We start from the raw sequence: 18,518 nt of genomic DNA on the forward strand, positions 1-18,518 counted from the left end.
TTCCTGGAAAGCTGACCCTGACAGAGGGAAGCCTGTGGAAGCTCATGGGGTAGAGGGGCCGCAGGGCTGGGCGTCGGTCTGTACTGACAGAGCGCGCGGCTCCTGCTCCTGCACGTGGTGTGGGCAGTGCTTCTATTTCCAGCGTGGAGGGAGGTGATGCTGCTGGTTTCAAACGAGCATCCCGGGCCTTGCTTTTCTAGTAACTGCAAGAAGTTTGTACTGGGCCCTTTCTCACCTAGTTGCCTATGTGACAAAAGGCAGATGCCTTTGAGACAACTGTAGCAATCAAAGTGTAGTAGCTTGGGGATGTGGAATAGGACTTTTCTTTCCTCAGAATGGATCAAAACTGACCGAAATGTAGAAATTCAACTCATCACCTTTTCTATTCCATGACACCCACAGGACACACACACACACACAAACCCTTTGAATGGAAGTATGGATGAAAGCATGTTTTGATCTTATTGTCTGGTGTAGGTTAGGGTACAGAATCTGGAGCCTGGCATCTCCACTTACCAGCTCTGTGCCTCGGATACATACCTTAGCATCCTTGTGCCTCAGTTTCCACATCTGTACAAAGGGGATACAGGAATACGTACCTCATAGGATTGTTTTCAGGATTCAAATAGGATATATATTTTATATATGTGTGTGTATATATATATATATATATATATATATATATATATATATAGCTTTTTGTAGGCACAGAGTAAGCATTAGTAAATATTTGCTATCATGATAATTATTATTTGCCTATCACATTTTATATAAAAAGTTTGTTTTAAGAGGTTTTTAATTACTCATTTGTAATATTTTTATAGAATTTTTATGTTTTTCCCCAGGTTATGGTTGACTTCCTAGAAATTCACATGACACAATGTCCACTTAGATGGGTTATCATAGATTAGCATACATTTAATTATAATTAATTTTAGGGGCCTCATAATTGGATTCCACAGGTATAGAGAATTAGTAATCAATAAGTTATCAATAACTTTCTAAGTACCCCTGTATATAGTATTCAGTCATTTATGCATTTGGCAATTATTTATTGAGTGCATAGAGTGAGCCACACTGGTCGGAACCCTGGGAATTTAGACCAAGTCAGATGAGGTCCTTGCTCTCAGCTCCTTGCTGTCACGTGGTTATTCTCTAATGAGGAAGACAAACCATTAACAAGCAAACAAACAAACGTGTTAATATCAGATTATGTTAGGTACAATGAAGAAAATGTGACATGATGCTGTGGGAGGGACATGGGTGGGTCTAGACAGGATGGAGAGGAAAGGGGTATCTTGAGGAAGTAAAGGATATTTTGTGATTTAAGTGACAAGAGGGAGCCATCAGCACTCTTTGGAGAGAGAAAAACATTCCACCCCTAAAGCAGGTCAACTAAGGTAAAGGGAAGAGCTAAGGCAAAGGGCCTGGGAGAGAATTTTGCATGCTCAGAGGGTAAAAAGAAGACCCTGAAGACTGAAACAGTACTATTGTCTCTGTTGAACAAATGTAGAGCATCAAAGTTCACACACCTGCCCAAGGTTATGGTCATGATAGAGTTAAGAATGGAACTCAGAGTGGACACATTTCTACTTTAGTCACAATATGCTTTGCAAACCTTGGTATGTCTTATTTTTATTTTGACTTTTGGAAAGTCAAACATGCAAAAGTAGTATAAGAAGCCCTATGCATCTATCATGCAGCTTCTCCAACTATCAGTTTATGGCCAATCTTGTTTCACCTCTTCGTATGCATGAGCACAGAATTGGAGGGCATTTGGGGCAAAGGATTGGGACTTACTATATTTTTTGAGTAGTGATGGAGGTATGAGGGAAGACCTCCCAAAAAACAGAATTATCTTCTGAAAAGCAGGACCCTTGTAGTACATACAGGCTTTTCCTGCTGGGTGAATGTTCTAGGAATCCATCTGTGTCAGTGTGCCAGCTGGTGTTGTTGTGAGAGGCTGTTTCAGCTTTAGTGAATTGTTTTGAAGATCCTTTCAACACATTTGCCCGTTTCATAATGGGTGATTTATGAGGGCACCTGCCCGCATCTCACTGGGTGTTTAGCAGTTTTTGACCAAAAATGGCCTCACCCGTGCCCCATCCTCTCTATTCACCCAGTGTCGCCCCAAGCAACTTTTTTTTGTTTCCCCAGATGAAAAAAAGTCTTCAAAGGGAAATACGTTGGTGAATGTGGAAGAGGGAAACAAAAATGGCAGAAGCACTAAAAGGCATCAGAATCAACTAGTTCAAAAACTGTTTTGAGCAGTGGAAAAAAACATCTCAATAGGTGTATTGCATCAGATGGAGAGTACTTTGAAAGTGACTGAAGTTTAAACATGTAAGAATAAATACACACTTTTTTATAAATAAACTTCGGTTATCCAGAAAGATGGGCCACATCCTGAAACACCTCAGTTGCTACTCTAAGAAATATAAATATTACTTTGCAGGGAATGGAAAACAGTAAGTGATATTAACAAACAATAAGAATGATTGGATGAATACTTATGATGATAATGCTAGCAACCATGTGAAGCATAGATTTTATCTCCAAATCTATGGGTCCAGACAGGGAAATGAATGAGGAGCCTGGTTTACTGGTGCAGGTGCACATTAGATTATATAAGACCAACAAAATGTTTAATAGAGTTACATAAATGCGTACTCACAGAAATAGGCTGAAGAGGCAGATCAGATAAGACCTTATGGAGAAAATGGCCTTTCACCTTGATCTTGAATGTGAGAACACAGATGAAAAATGAAGGGAGGGGATGGCACTATTGGGGAACAGCATGTTCAAAACACAGTCTGCAAAATCACAAGAAATGTTCAGGAACTTGCATGGAGGGATACAAAGCCAGCTAGCTCTCTGGCGTGCTGTTCAAGTGTGCCAGCAGAAGGGGGTGAGGGTTTCAGTGAACTCAGAGGTGGGCAATGGAAGCAAAATTGGGTGTTTAATGGGAAATAGGAGGTGAAGGAGAGGTATGAGTTGCAAATCTGAGGTTTTAAACTAAAAAGCACTCGAAAAGGTAGAACATTTAACAAGATAGAAAGTGCAAAGGCAGTTTTACAAGAAAAGACCATCTGTGTGGTTGTGGACATGCTTGTGGAACATTTGGAAGGAAATTCCCAGCAGGCAATTGGTAATTCAGGTGTAGAAAGTAGATTTGGAGTCCTTAGCGGGAGGTGATGAGAGGCAGAAACTAATGAAATAGTGACTCTTTGTTAATGCTTTCCTGGTATAACTGCAAGCCAGCTGTAACCAAATCCCTTATGAAACATCTCACTCTGCTCAATACAGGCCAGAATGTGATGCTCAAGGGTCGTGATGTTTTGTGTATTGATTGCTCTACATCTGGGATGATACAACCAGAGTCTTTCCTACAGGGTCTGCCTCTGCTTTCCAACGGAACATTTATAACAGTATCCTGTTGTGCGCAGTAATTCAGTTGGGCGAGGTCTAGAGCCACCTCCGATTACGGACATCGCCGTACCTCATTCGGTTCACCGAATGCAGACTGTGCTTCTGTATCACAGACTCAGAGTTTCCATCTTCTTATTTCAGGTTTCACCGCCCATAGTGAGGTGCGAGCCTCTTTGGAGACGTAGACTGATCATCTGTGGGAGAAGCCTTGCTTCCCGAACACCTGATATTGCACTGGGATTTGACTGTGTGTGTGTTTCCATTTCACTTGTGGAGAAGAAGCGTGTGGAAAGTGCTCCCCACCTCTACCGCCCAGATGTGGCCAACAAGCAAATGACGGGTGTAGTGACCTTGCTGTCCAGCATGTGTATTGATGGTAAGGGACACAATGGTTACACCAGTTATTCTTCATCAGGGGTTTTAATCAAGGAAGATGAGCAGAAGACAATCGCTGGCTCCCTGTTACCAGAAAGCCAAATTTTAGAGTGCGGGTTTTAAAAAAAAGAAAAACGGGGAGTGGAATGGCTGGGCACTGGAAAGGGGTGGGTGGGGGTTGAAAACCAGAAGAAAGAGAAAAATTTCATTATGTTAATGAAGCAAAGAAAAAAAATGAAGCGTAAATGTATTTTTGAAGTAGGCTTTTGATAGCTAAGAACTTGTTAAGGGATTTCGGGATCTAATCACCCATTGTGGATTCCTTAGAGACCTGATCCTAGAAGAAAATTCTTTCACCATTATGATGGTGCTGTATAGTACCATTGCTTTATGTTGTGCCAGTGAATCCAGTTGCCAGAGATAAGTCTGAGTGTTTTCATGCATCTTTTTCTTAAATGCAAGAGGCTTTTATGGACTCTTAACAAGCATGCTTACCCAAATTCTGTTGCATGCTTTAAGTAGCATAGATATACATACTTTACTTTTTCTCGTTTAATACTCCTTACCTAATGTACCACAAGGGTAACAGGACTGGGAATAAAGTCAGATGTGATGTGACCCTATTAAACTGTAGCAAGCTTTAGAAAGAAATATTTTGGTCTTTCCCTAGCTTACCTTCAAAGTTGAAACAACCATGTTTGATCTAAGGAAGATAATATTGACAATCACATCTTTTTAAAAAATCTGATTCCAAAATTAAAACTTAAGCAAAATGCAAGTGTTCTGCCAGCAGATAGCTCTTAACAGGACTGCAAAGGACTACTTATTTTCCATGCTGCATTAAGTTGGATTGCTGCTATTTAAAAAGATTAAGCACATGGATCAAAACAGTACTCACAGACATAAAAGAACACAGAAAATTTTTGCTAAGTTGAGAGTGAGGAGAATCTCATTTTGTGCTTTAAGAGTCTGCAGATTGCATCCATAAATATAACATTGAGTTTTAGTGCAAAAAATGGGTGACTTTAAAGTTATGGAAGGTCTCCCTATGAGCCTATAGTCAGTATTGTTTACATTAATAAACCCTCTACTGTCATCTTGCTAGTTTCCGTGGAGTCACCGGCACAGCACGGCTTCTGCTCCCAAACACATGTGACCATATATGTACAAGTATACTACCTTGCATTTAATTGTTTTTTCCCACAATTGTTTTGTGCCCCTTATATTAAAGACACATAATTTGTGTAACAAAAAAAGACCTAAATGGACTTAATTTTATTCTCAGAGCTTGGACTAGAATTTTCTGAGAGGATTCTGATTTCTACTATGGAAGACTGTAATTTTCTATTTCAACCAAAAAAGCAAACACTTTGGTAGATAAATTTGGATCTTGCCTCTTATTGATACTTTAAAGACTCACTTGAAATTGGGATGATTTTGCTCAAAAGTAAAACTGATTTGGCCCCAATTAGTCTATTACAAAAACCCAGGACCGTTTATAACTAAGAAAAGTGACCAGCATTGTTGCACGTCTTGCTGCCCTCAGCCATGTGCATTAATGAAACAAACATAGGTTTCCACACTGCTGTTATTTCATTAATAAGATAAGATGTATTTTTGCTCTGAAACAAAAAATGTTTGTGCACACCCAAGTGTCTTCATCTGGCTGAGGTTTTGTCCATTTCATAGTGTTTACAGCCATAGACATTATGTATGTTCTAATTTTTTACTAAAGTCACCCTCTTCCTTATTTTATTATCATTTTATTGTCTTAGGGAAAATACCAAGGACTGTAATGTTATTTTAATTTTCTGTACGTATGATTTTTTTAACATGGTTTTGATTTTGAATCAAAAGACCTTGCCTCCTTAAAAATGGTATATATAAGACATCACTGTTTTATCCCTAATTATGAATGTCACAGAAAGTCCCTATTTGGTTGAGAAAAGGAACAGCTTTCCCCCCCGACTAGTGGTGCATATGATGCAACTTTTTATTCCCTACAATGAGAGGCGCCCAGTACAATAATGAGGATCTGGTGCCTTGATATCTTGCTTTTCCTGCAGGAAGGTTCAGATCTGTGAACTGCCCACACTTTGTCTTCATACTGATTTCCATGCTTAGAGGAATGCTTAAATGTGACAAGTGTTAAAGTCCAAAAATTTAACCACTGCCAGTCTAATATTTAAGAACTGGAACCACCATTTACTTCATTAGATCGATTCTTTAGATGAAAAGCTGTGGAAAGAATCGGAGGGTTGTGAACTAAGCTGTATGTTGCAGGACAGGCTCTGTTTTTAACAGCGGACTCTACAAGGCAGAAGCACTGCGTTTCCACCCCAGCGACCCGTCTAGAGGTCTCTTGCTTGGTGGCCCTGAGCGGATGTGAAGGTGTGAACCGCCCCCCCCCCCCCCAATATAATTAAGCCTCTGCCTGAGCATTTCTGCAATTTCAGCATATCTGCAATCTAACCAATAAGCTAGGGTTCTATAAAGATGATTAATGTGTGTGCAAATCGTGTTGTTGTAACACAACTCCATGTTTTCCCCAATTTAAAGTGCAACATTAGGCTAACATAGAGGAAGTGCATGGGTTTCCCTGAGTCCCCAGGATATTCTGATTGAGGGAAAAAAAACAAACCCATCTCTAGGAAGGCTCCAGGCAGGAAAGAACGAGAAAGACTGGTAAGTGCTCTTTCCACAGGCTTTCTCAGCATCTTTGTGGTCATTACCAATCAGTCTGAAAAATTTGATCTCTGGCGAGCAGCATTAATTTAAAGTGGCTCTGCCTGATAATTTCCTGTGTGTGTGTCAAATGACTTGTACTTTCTATGGTTAATGTAGTTTGCCCTTATTGTTAAGTCCTTAAATGATTTATATGAACTCTATAATACTCAGAGAACCATTTGGGGGTATTTCAATAACCGTTTTAAATGGAGGAAAAGGCAAACTCATCTCTCTCTGATTTACCCAAAAAACCTGACTTCCTGATTTCATTTTATATGCTTTATTAGCACACTGATTTTTCACTTATCCTTTTCTAATGTTAGCAAATATATTCTGTAAGTAGAAAGTTCTGAAATTTAAATGAAAATCTATTTAAGGAAGCAGAGGACTTGCATACCCCCCTCAGAAATGATCTAATATTGAAAATGAGAGATAAGTCCTTAAAACCCATAATTCAGGTTTTACACCCGGCAGTTAATTCAGTGCTGCACTGGCATTTTTATAAAAAAATACCGTAGTAGCTTCCACTTAAAAGAGAGAAAATTCTGCATTAACACTGCCTATCCTGATTAACTACCACATTTTATCACGTAACTGGCACTGTATTTATACTTAATGGAGTTAGGCAGACACGACTTCAAAAATTATACTGTATTCACAATAGAAAAAGGCAGTCTTGTCTACCTCATAGTAGTATGCCCACACTTAAACAGGGAAGGTTTCTTTTCTTCCTTTCTTGCTCAGAATTTTCTTCCATCTGTTACTGTTTTCAAGTGCTCCTAGCAGCACATTTCACATAGAATGAAAAATCTTCACAACAGGTGGGAAAGTATTAAACTCAGACGAGATACATAAATTTATGTCACTTTATCAGTCTGGTAGCTCAAGCATTCCTAAATTCCAATTGTATTTCTAAGCCTAACCTTACTAGTAAAATATATACTTTGAAACAAAAGCTAATTTCTCCCCATCATTATTAGAGTATGCTGTGAACACTAAGGAACCACTTGGATGTAATTTATTACAAGGTTGTCTCTCGGCCTCTTGAAATAGTTAATCTTCCACTACTGAGTATTTGCTCTCTATGAGTGGGTGGGTTATATAATTTAGCTTTATTTGACAAACAGAATCAGCTTCTAGAACTTAAATATGTCCTAGAGCGGAAGATCATCAAATTAATATGGCCATCTTTCTGAGAGTTAGCACATCTCCAGACAGCTCAAACCCAAGTTTTCAAGAGTACCATAAGGCTCTACTATATAATTTGGCAGTGACCAAAAGGTGGTAGGAACAAAGGTAAATACTCCCAAACCATTTTCTTTCTTTCTTTTTTTTTTTTTGTAATCATGAAGCTTTAGCTCAGTATGGAAATCTAGAAAACAACAGAAATATAGTCCACTTGAGTTTTTTCAAAGACAGAGTCATCCCAAACTAACAACTCTCATTGTATATGCTGTAAGATTTCTGGCCAAAAAAAAAAAAAAAGGAGAACCCTACGGCAGTTATTCCCACCAAAAGCCAACCCTGCAGGCAAGGATCATTTTTTAGCTCTGCTGGGATTTCCTGCACACCACCCCCCCGCCCCCCTGCAAAGGAAAGCAGTTCAGTGGCTGCATTGCTAGCACAGCTGTACATATGAGCAAAGCACTGTGGATTGATGTCTCTCGGTGGGGGTGCTGTTGGCATTTGGAGCTGGGTGATTCTTTGTTGTACAGCGATGCCCCCACATTGTAAACTGTTCACTATCCCAGGCCCCTGCTGACTGAATGCCAGTAGGATGCCCGGTTGTTGTAAAAGCCAAACGTAAAAAGGCCTCTCCCGTGTTCAAATGCCCTCCCAGGAGGGTGGTTGCACCTCCCTTGAACACCGCAGTCTGCTGCAGGTCAGGGCACACAGGAAAAGTGTCTGTCTCCAAACATCCTCTTGGCTGCCCTCCATTGCTTCGGGCCCTGTATCGTTTTGTCCCCATTCATTTTTCAAGCCTTCTGCTTCGATGCAGCTTTAACTTGCCTGTTCTTCGGGGAGGAGGCTACTGGGCAGCCGTGGCAGTTCCAAAGGGCACCTGCACTTGGATGGTCCCTGCATGTATTTAAAGGCGAGGCTTCACGTGAAGCAGACATTTTCATGTTTTGATCTCACAGTTTTACTTCAGAGCACCACTGTTGCTCACGGCCCTTGTGAAGATCGTGAGGACTGTTGCATGGCTTAACCACACACATGAGGGCCGACACGCCGCATACACAAAGCCCATGGGCCGTGAACATCGCTGTTCTATTTTTACCTGGGAAGCTGCATCCCTTGCGTTCGTTCCAAAACAATCACCTGCTTATCCCATTAAGGAATCATTTAATCCGCATGCAAAGTTTGATTGCCCCTGTGTCAACACAGTCACATGGTTCAGCTTTTCTGAGATTTGTGAATATTGAATTATGAAGGAAATGTGGGTGAACTGTGCATCGCATGCATGTTGTTCATCCTTCATTGAGGATCATGCCCCAAACAGGACGAGTTTTCCCTAGGAAGACATTGTCTTCCAGAGAGTAAGTAATATACTTACAGGAATATACTGTACAGTAATATACTTACAGAGACATATACATTACTGTAATATACTTACTCTCTTCGTTGTTGTTGTTGTTTTTTTCCACCAAACCTGAATGGTAAATGTGTCTTGAAATGCTTTGGATGAATTGTGGCTAATGGAATGCAATTAATATAGCCACTATAATTTTTTTAAATATTCAAATTTCTAAAACTCTGTTTTGAGAAAGAGCAACTCAGAATTGATAAAAGTGGTTACATTGTCAACTTTTAGATGGTGCTTAAGAATTCGTATCTTGTTAAATACCAGTATTTTTTTTTTTCAATAATATATTGAAGGGAGTAAATGAGGCAGAATGCCATTTCACCCTCAGGTCAAGTTTATGGTATATTAAGATGCCAATAATATTTGTGCCACTTGCCAATATGGGGGGCTTTTCCCTGACTGGACGGCTTTTGTTATGGTTTGACTATTCCATTCCATCACTTAGAGTGCCCCCACAGGGAGAAGTCACCCTTGCAGTGCGAACTAGGGTTCAGAAACAATCTGCATGAATCTAGGGTCAAACCACTTTCATTACTTAAAATAGAGGCACTAATATTTTTATATATTTTTAAATATTTCTTCTGTGGCTTAGAAATGTGCCAATGTGTTTGCAACATTCTTCACCGATGCATCCGATTTGGTACCTACCCAAAACTCAAGCTAATCATTTTCTTGTCTATGTCACATTCAATTTTCAAATCAAGAACTGTAGCTGTTATTCCAAGGTTTGGTTAAAGTGAGAAGGGTGGTAGACTGTGATCACTATTAGACTGACTGACCGATTCCTGATTTCCACTGAGTGATCGAACCCTACATATTGCACAGGTATACTATCTGTGAGTGTAAATAACTGGAACTGTGTACCGATTAACACAAGAGTTTCTCTTTTTTTTGTGTTGTTGTTGTTCTTGATCTGTACTGTATTATAGTATTTGCGTATAAATATCTACAAGTATACACACATATGTATATGTATTCCACTATCATAACCTGAAAGAAAGACTATGTATTATCTTTTTTTATTCTGTACTGGTGTTTGTGTTATTTAAAAAGCAAAATTATGCTCTACTTAGTTGTATAATATTATAGAATACTTTGCTGTGCACAACTCCAAGTGCCTTAGAACATTGTTTAGCTTTCTTAAGTATATAAAAATGCATATATGTATAAAATTGGGAAAAGTTACCTCAATAAAATCATTGGGAAATCCCCAGCTTTAGTTTGTTCCAATTTCTATTTTATTGAGATAGTGCTCAGTCTTTTTACGTTAAAAACTTGCGGAGTTCTCACCTGTAAAGCATGAATAAGACAGCTTTTCTAACTGGTTGTTATTTCAACTCCACCTAACTGAAAACTTTTGTATGTAAGGCCTTGTGATTTGTATTTTCATTTAAAATATCTGTCTAAGAATTACTGCTATAAACAGCAATTTACAGTATATTTTTTAAACTGGCTGTCTTTTTATATCTGAGGATATTTGATATTGATATTTTGAATGACATTATTATGTATTTAAAAAGATAGCCCCTTTAGAGTTTATAATATAGAAAATAAACAAACTTCCTCATTATGCTTACTATTTAATGTATTATAAGCAAGGAGAGAGGTTGGGAACGTATTTTGAGCAGAACAAGGAATTGGAATACACTTTTCAAGTTTTTCAACAGTGGTTACAAATGGTAATTTTCTGCCTTAACTCCAGGACAAGGGCAGAGATATGAGGGGGAAGTTGAAAAGCAACTTGTGTACCATTATTCTAGACTGAAGATATATGATGAGAAGATTAGGACCAAAAAATTAAAAAGTATCTTTGAAAAACTGGCCCCAAGTTCACTACCAAAAATCAGTGGTACATCCCCAAGGTAGGTGCAGTAGTTCAACAAGTACTTTTAATTTTCGTTTGCACTGAAGCAGGTTCTACATTGAAACGTTACCTTCTAAAACCCAACGAAGGCAAAAAGTAGACAGTGTTTTCATTTTACACAATGCTTTGATGGCACAGGATTCATTTTGATCGAATGCTTTGCTGGACCCCCACTGAGACACCTGCACGGACGTACTGCTACCACGCTGCCGTCTGCAGACAACACAGGTCCTGCTCAGGTCCCAGGCTTTGAAGTCTTCCCCCTTAAAAGACGGTTGCCGTAATGAACACATAACATTCTAGAGAAAGGCTGAGAACCTGAAGTTTGTGTGATGTTTGCTGCTCCTTTCCTAAAACAGCTACCATTACTAGAGATTTTAATTTTACGTGCTAATTTTTCATAATTAGACAAATATTCTAGGGAGGACAGAATTGGCATTTTCAATACTTGTTGACCTAAGGATTTATTCCTGGATGGACTTTTGCTGGTCCAAGTCAGACAATCTGGAGTGAAAACGAGCTCAGCATTGGGAAAAATTTGCCCCTAATTGTTCCGGTAGGCATACTCAGAAGCTCAAACTTCAGTTATACGTCATCTTTCTTTCCCCACTGTCTAAGTTTGTCATGTGTTTAGTCCAGTCCCTGATTGCCCCTGAACTCTTGGTCACCTCTTCTCTGAGTCTTTTCCAACCAATTTATTCTTAACTCTCCTCCCCCATTCTTCCTCCTAACAGTCAACTCTCGTGTTATTCCTTCTCAGAATTTTCCAGAGAGTCCCCTCTGCCTACTGGAAAAACTCACAGGCAATTAATCCAGCCTCACGACCTTCTGTAGTTTCACCCAGCCACAGTCCCAAATTGCTCTCCTTTTATTCCTCACTTGGGCCAAATCAAGTGAAACTCAAGGTTCCTCAAATACATTATACACTCTCCCAACACTGAAACTTTTTTCACGCCTTTCCCTCCGACCGGAATTTTATTTACTAACATCCCACCCATCCGTCTAGGAAGGTTTCAGGTGTCTTCTGCAGCTATTTCATTATAGTTTCTTTAAAGTGTTAAATAGGGTATACATATTTAACAGATTTTACTTGCTTTTTAAGCACTTCGGATGTCCAAATGTGACTATAACAATCAGGTTAACACTTTCAAATCTAATTCATTATATCTATAAATGCCATAAATCAAATTTTCTTTTTAACATTTCAGTATTATTTACAAGTTGAAAATATTCATATCCTTTTCCATTTTGCAAGTCTAAAATTCGTTATCTAGTTTAAACTGGAATTGGATGGCTAACTGGTCAGATTCTACAATATTCCAATTTTTAAAAGAAGTTACAAATACTTGAATGCCAAGTTCATCTAGATTGCCTCAATAATTACAAAGCATAACACTTTGGGCTTTGATTTAATATCCACATTTAATTCTAAACTTTCCCAGGCTTCCAAGACATACTAAGAAAAGTAGATTTTGAAACCTTGAGCAAGCTGACATCACTGGGTTGATGATCCACCTTTTGCTTCATGGTTAAAAACCCGTGACTGAGAAGTACCTTTTATGGGCTTCACACTTCTGAGAAGAAGCTACTTGAATCACAGAGACACACTCAGAACTTTCAATCCCTATAACTTTAGAGGTCTCCAAATCCACAGCCTGCAGAAACAATGGGCTTTGGTTAAGCCAGACGAGAACTACATCCTGAACGATTCTTTTGTCTGTTAGGTAGAAGGATGCCTGTGCTCCTGTCCTGCAGTTCATGCTCTTCCAACACTCTCACCAGCCCGCTTGAAATTTTGCATTTTCTAAAATATTCTTTCTCTCTGACTAGACACAGCTCATTTAAATGATATCCAGTTGCATTTGTGTCTGTTCCATACCAACATCTAGTCTTCTTTGTCCCTGAGGCCAGAACTCTAGAGTTACACTAAGGATGGTACAATTGAGTATGAAAAATGAGCTGAAAATGACAGCTAAAGAGACGGGAAAGCTAAAGAGTTTAACAAGGGTTAACACTTGAAGGTCCTTGTGAAACTTCTAAAGGAGTTTGAAATTTATCCTTAAAAAAAGAGGGGTCTGCTGAAGTATTTTAAACTCAGATACCACCCTCAGATTTGCCCTCATTATTCTGGCCACAATGTAGAGACTGCACTGGAGAAGCGATATTGGAAGCATGGACACCATTGCTATTCTTTTTCACTTTTTGGTATTTTTCATTAACGGTTGGCATTCAGTATTATATTTGTTTCAGGTGTACAGCTTAGTGGTTAGACATTTATAGAGCTTGTGAAGTGATTTTTCCTGATAAGTCCAGTATCCACCTGTCAACATAGGGCAGACCATCACCGTTGCTCTAATTCTGCTGGGAGGTGATGGTGGCCTCAACCAATACTGCTGAAAGGCAGAGACCTAATGATCCAAGGGACAGTTGAAGTGATCGCTACATATGGGAAATCAGTAAAGATTGTACCCATGTGTCTAGCTTGGGCAACTAAGTGGAGAGTGGTAATACCCTTGCTGAAAGAGAAAACAGTGGGCTGTTGTCAGAGGGAAGTGGGGGGCAGGGAGAGGGGTGCTGAAGGAGTGCAGGGGATGGAACAGTGAAGTGGACATATTCAACTGTGGGCGTAACATCCAATGTGTTTGAGTTGCCTGCCTGGTGGGACATCCACGTGCAAATAGTCCATTGGATATGATTGTGAAGGTCAAGGAGATCCTCTTGGCTACAGAGAGGAAGTTGGGAATCATCAGCAGTTCTAACAGAAGCTGTGGGAATGGACAAATGCCTTAACAATATAGATTAAGACTGTGAGGAAGTTACTACAGTGAGAATTTAATGAACTATGTTTTTGTTACTTGACTTTGTCTCTAAATCATAAAGCTCTTTCATTTACACATCATCTGAGTGCCTTATAGGATACAGATATTTTTAGCTTAACTGGGCTTTACCAGTTAGCTTCATTTTAAATAAAAGGGAATAGCACCTAATAGAGGGGATTGAGTTGTAAAGGAAAATTCATATTTGAAAAGACCTTACATTGCCCCAAATACAATATACAGACATACTATCTCAGTAAGTCCAACATAGCCTTTTTTTTTTCTTTTTTTTACTTTATCATTGGAATGTTTGGCTGGTGCTTTACTTAAGCCACAGATTAAGAAGTTAGTTTACATTTAGGTGTTTTATTGTGTTTTCTTTAAAAAAAAAAAAAAGCCTTACCTTTAAGCATAAGAATTACACTCCACACAGTGAGAGGCTCACACTGTAAGCACAGGAAGAGAGTGATGGAGGAAAAGGAGGTGAACGTCTCAGCTCACCCTCTGTCCAAGTACGTGCTCACTGACAGGCAGAATCCCTCAATAGTAATGGAATCCCTCAGCGGTAATGATGGTGCTCCCTCCTTTTCTGAAAGCATAGAGTTAAGTTTATAATTATATGCATGCATGATGTAACTACCCCATATTTGTAAAAAAGTTTCCATCTGTTTCTTTGTCACTCAAGAGAAAGGGGACCGATAATGATTTCTGAGCTTTTTATAGCCTAAAGCTAGAATTGAGTGCAACCGCAACATACCCAAGAATACTCAAAATACATTTTATAATTTAAAAGTCATGGGAAAGAAAATTAATTTGACTTAATGTTTCCAAAGAATATTCACCAACACAATACATACTTTTGACTCTGGGAACAGGCGTCAGTAAATAGAAAGGCAACCAATATCAAGAGGGTGTGTAGCCTAAAGAGCGTACAATTACTAGGGGCTAGAAGCAAGGAAAAGAATGTGAGCACGCAATACAGTGGCCCTGGAAGACACCAGACACTGAGGAGAAACAAAAGGACTGGGATCCTGGGAAGCTCACAAGCCGGGTCAAGATGCATGCTAACAGATTCCCACGAAGAGAACCTGATTGGAGGCAAAGCATGTGTCCCCTGACAAGTCCTGGATGCTGGAGGAGGTCCAGGGCTCAGGAGTGGGCCGTCCTGGGGCAACAGTGAAGTCAGGTGAGTGACTCCGCGTAGCTGGGAAGAGGATAACTGCCCACTTCCATTGGGCCCTGACCACCAACCAGAAACGGGGCCAAGCATTTAACACACAATCTCTCACTTCATTCCACAAAACCCTATGAGATGAGTATTAATAACATTATCTTCTCCATTTTACATTGAGGTGAGTAATGGGAGACCCCTTGCCCCAGGTGATACAATAAGAGTGAAACAAGCACCAGAAACTAATTCAGATTAACATACCAAGCATACTACTGTTATTATTGAACATTATAGGGAAAACTATGTGAAAAATGAAGCACTTTTTAGATAAGCACTCCCGATTCTAATGTTAATAGGCTTCGCCCCTTTCCTTGCCTTTGAGCTATCTCACAATTTTATAATTTGTAGAAAACTAATAGTAATGAAACTAAATCTTATCTCTAGACATGTACATAAATTCTGTCTACTAGAGGTTCAACTGTCTTCCCTTGATCACTGGGGAAGAAGCCAGTTTTGTATCTGTTCGCACACTCTTTTCAATATTCCTGCTCTATAAATGTTCCTATTCTTTGGATTGTCTCTGAACTAATTGAAACATCTTACCAGTTTCCTCCTAATGATGTTTTAAAATCTTTAACATGAGCCCTGGCTGGCATAGCTCAGTGGATTGAGCGCGGGCTGCGAACCAAAGTGTTGCAGGTTCAATTCCCAGCCAGGGTACATGCCTGGGTTGCAGGCCATAACCCCCAGCAACCGCACATTGATGCTTCTCTCTCTATCTCCCTCACTTCCCTCTCTAAAAATAAATAAATAAAATCTTTAAAAAAAATCTTTAACATGCTCTCTTTCTTTCTTTCTACACACACACACATATTTTATATATATATAATGGTTATTACCATTTAAAAATATCCCTTAACAATATTTATTCAAGCAGATTATATTAGTATCTAATCTGTCCCCTGTTTGGTTTTTGTATTTAAGTATCTTCACTTTTTTTTATATACAAATGTAATAATTCAAACTGTCACTGCAAACTTACAAACAATGAAGAAATATCTCAAATAGAAATTGAAAGTTTCCTGCAATCCCAGCTCCTTGTGGATAATTGCTGTGGACAGTTTTATACATAGTCAACCAGATATTTTTTTTTATGCTTGCAGTACAATTATTTCTGCATAAAATGTTTTTCTATTTATAATTTTTAATGAAAAGTATAATTTTCAATGAAAAATATAATTTTTCAATGCTTGCACTACAATTATTTCTGCATAAATAATTTTTTAATGAAAAATGTCATCTACTACAATGTTCTGCAAACTAGTTTTTGCAGCCTATTCATATTGGCCTGCAAAAGTGGCTATTCATATTGATCTGCCTCTTCCCTAACAGTTTCACGATATAACACGGTATGACTGTTTTTTGTTTTTTTCAATAATCCCTTACTAATGGAATTTCTATTTTTTTCCTCTATTACAAAGAGTGCTACAGTGACCATCCTGGTATACCCATCTGTATGCATCTCGCCTTTTTATAATTAAGTACATCCATAATCTCTATAAATATTGTCAAGCATGTAATTTATAATTCCTAAAGTCACTGCTTCAGGGTCTAGCAAATTTTTCCCTCTTTGGGGTACATTGGTTTCCTGATGTATTGGGATCCTTGAATGATGCTGATGGAGAATCCCCATTGAATATGATGTAATTGAAGCTAAGATGATATGCATAATTTCAATAGGCAAGCTGATTTCATATGGAAAAAATAAAATTTTCAAAGCCCAAACTAAGCTAGAAATTCTGTATAATCATTTTGAAATAGATGCCATTAATTAGAACATACTAATGAGAGAGTAGAAGTATAGTTTAGATTTATTATTGCTATAACATTTCAGTTCTAGATGATGTTAATGGTAGAAAATAACATTTGGCCCTGGCTGGCATGGCTCAGTGGATTGAGCGTGGGCTGCGAACCAAAGCATTGCAGGTTCGATTCCCAGTCAGGGCACATGCCTGGGTTGCAGGCCACAGCCCCCAGCAACCGCACATTGATGTTTCTCTCTCTCTTTCTCCCTCCCTTCCCTCTCTAAAAATAAATAAATAAAATCTTAAAAAAATAACATTTGAATGGTAGGAAATAACATTGTGTTATGACAAGCCAGAGTTTTATATATAACCATTATAATGAATGCATTGCACTAGATATTGCATTCAACAAATAGTGAATGAGCTAACACATATGTAGCAACCCCGGACAGTCTCTGACACCCGTAAACTCACTGTGAGTGTTGGCTTTTTGAAATGGGGTCTATTGTAATGGTAAAGGATGGAATTCTCCAGCTACAACTGAGTTCACATTTTGGCTTCATGGCCTGGGGCAAAAATCACTTGACTATCTGTTCCTCAATCTCTAATCTGTAAAATAAAAGGATAATAATAGTGTATCTCTTTAAGCCCCTAATTTAAAAAGTAAATGCATGTGAAGTGCTTTGAACAGTGTAATTGTTGTTGAGTCCTTACTATACTCTGTCCTGGGGAAGTAAGGTTGGCAAGATAAAAATCCTTGCCTTCAAGCGGGTTCCTACAGTCGAATTCTAAAACTTTACAGCTTAGTGTAACTGAGTAGCATAGTGTAATCACAGGATGCAGTGAAAACATTTGAGATGGGCCCTAGTTTTGAAGAATATAGGCATACCTCACTTTATTGCACTTTGTTTTATTGTGCTTCACATGTGTTGTGTTTTTCACAAAGCAAAGGCAAGACACTCCACCAGCAAAAAGATTACAACTCCCTTTATTGTGATATCCACTTTACTAAAGTGGTCTGGAACATACCCACAGTATCTTCAAGGTGTACCTGAATAAGTTTCCTAGTGGCAGAAATAACTAAGCTAATTTTAAAAGGAAGAGCCTTTTATATGGGCATGAGAAAGCCAATCTCTTTTAGGTACATTTGAGAACTGCAAACAGTTTGAAAGGCTGGGTCATAGAGTGGTATTGTAATGAAGCAAACAGGGGTCTATCCATGTATTGCCTTGATACATGACCCAACAATTAGTGTTGAAGGAAACAGGTTTTTACTTACAGGATTCCAACATCAGGGGCACTGAGAGCACTCCTGCTCAGAGCCCTGTTCTCCCATGAGACCCTGGCTCCCCACCAGGCTATCAGCCAAAACCATGCCCCAAAGTTCCCCGTATCCTAACTGGTGCTTAAGCCAGCTGTGCAAACAGTTCTTTATCCCCTCTGGAAGGTACACTCAGGGGTGTCAGAATTGCCATCCTCTCACAGCAGCTCTCTCCTTCAGGATCTGGGGTCTGCTGTCCTCAGCCTCCATGTAGCAGTCCAGGGAGCATGTGCTGTGTTACCCTGCATCATGGTGGAGTCCGAGGAGGCACATGTCCCAAGAGAGTGGCTTCTCTGTATGCCCTTCCGAGAAGCAGAAGTCTACGTTCCTGGTCACAGTTCAGTTCCAAAGCACCTCCCTGGAATCCAGGCTTAGTTAGGCAGGTTCCTGCACAGCTCCGTCAGCTCTCCCCTTGTACCCTTT

At 39.2% G+C, this 18,518-nt stretch overlaps 1 protein-coding gene across 5 annotated transcripts in view; it reads left to right on the top strand.

Moving 5' to 3' along the window:
* The window catches only part of PHACTR2 (phosphatase and actin regulator 2), a 222,349-nt gene extending 214,333 nt beyond the window's left edge, over positions 1-8,016 (top strand). For all 5 annotated transcript variants that reach the window (XM_036024810.1, XM_036024811.1, XM_036024817.1 and 2 more), the window contains one exon: positions 3,571-8,016. In XM_036024810.1, the coding sequence (XP_035880703.1) occupies positions 3,571-3,586 (16 nt within the window). In that variant the 3' untranslated portion in view covers positions 3,587-8,016. The remainder of the gene's footprint in view (positions 1-3,570) is intronic.
* The last annotated feature ends 10,502 nt before the right edge of the window (positions 8,017-18,518 follow it).

Source organism: Phyllostomus discolor, chromosome 4 (genome assembly GCF_004126475.2).
Source record: "Phyllostomus discolor isolate MPI-MPIP mPhyDis1 chromosome 4, mPhyDis1.pri.v3, whole genome shotgun sequence".
NCBI classification, from domain to species: domain Eukaryota; kingdom Metazoa; phylum Chordata; class Mammalia; order Chiroptera; family Phyllostomidae; genus Phyllostomus; species Phyllostomus discolor.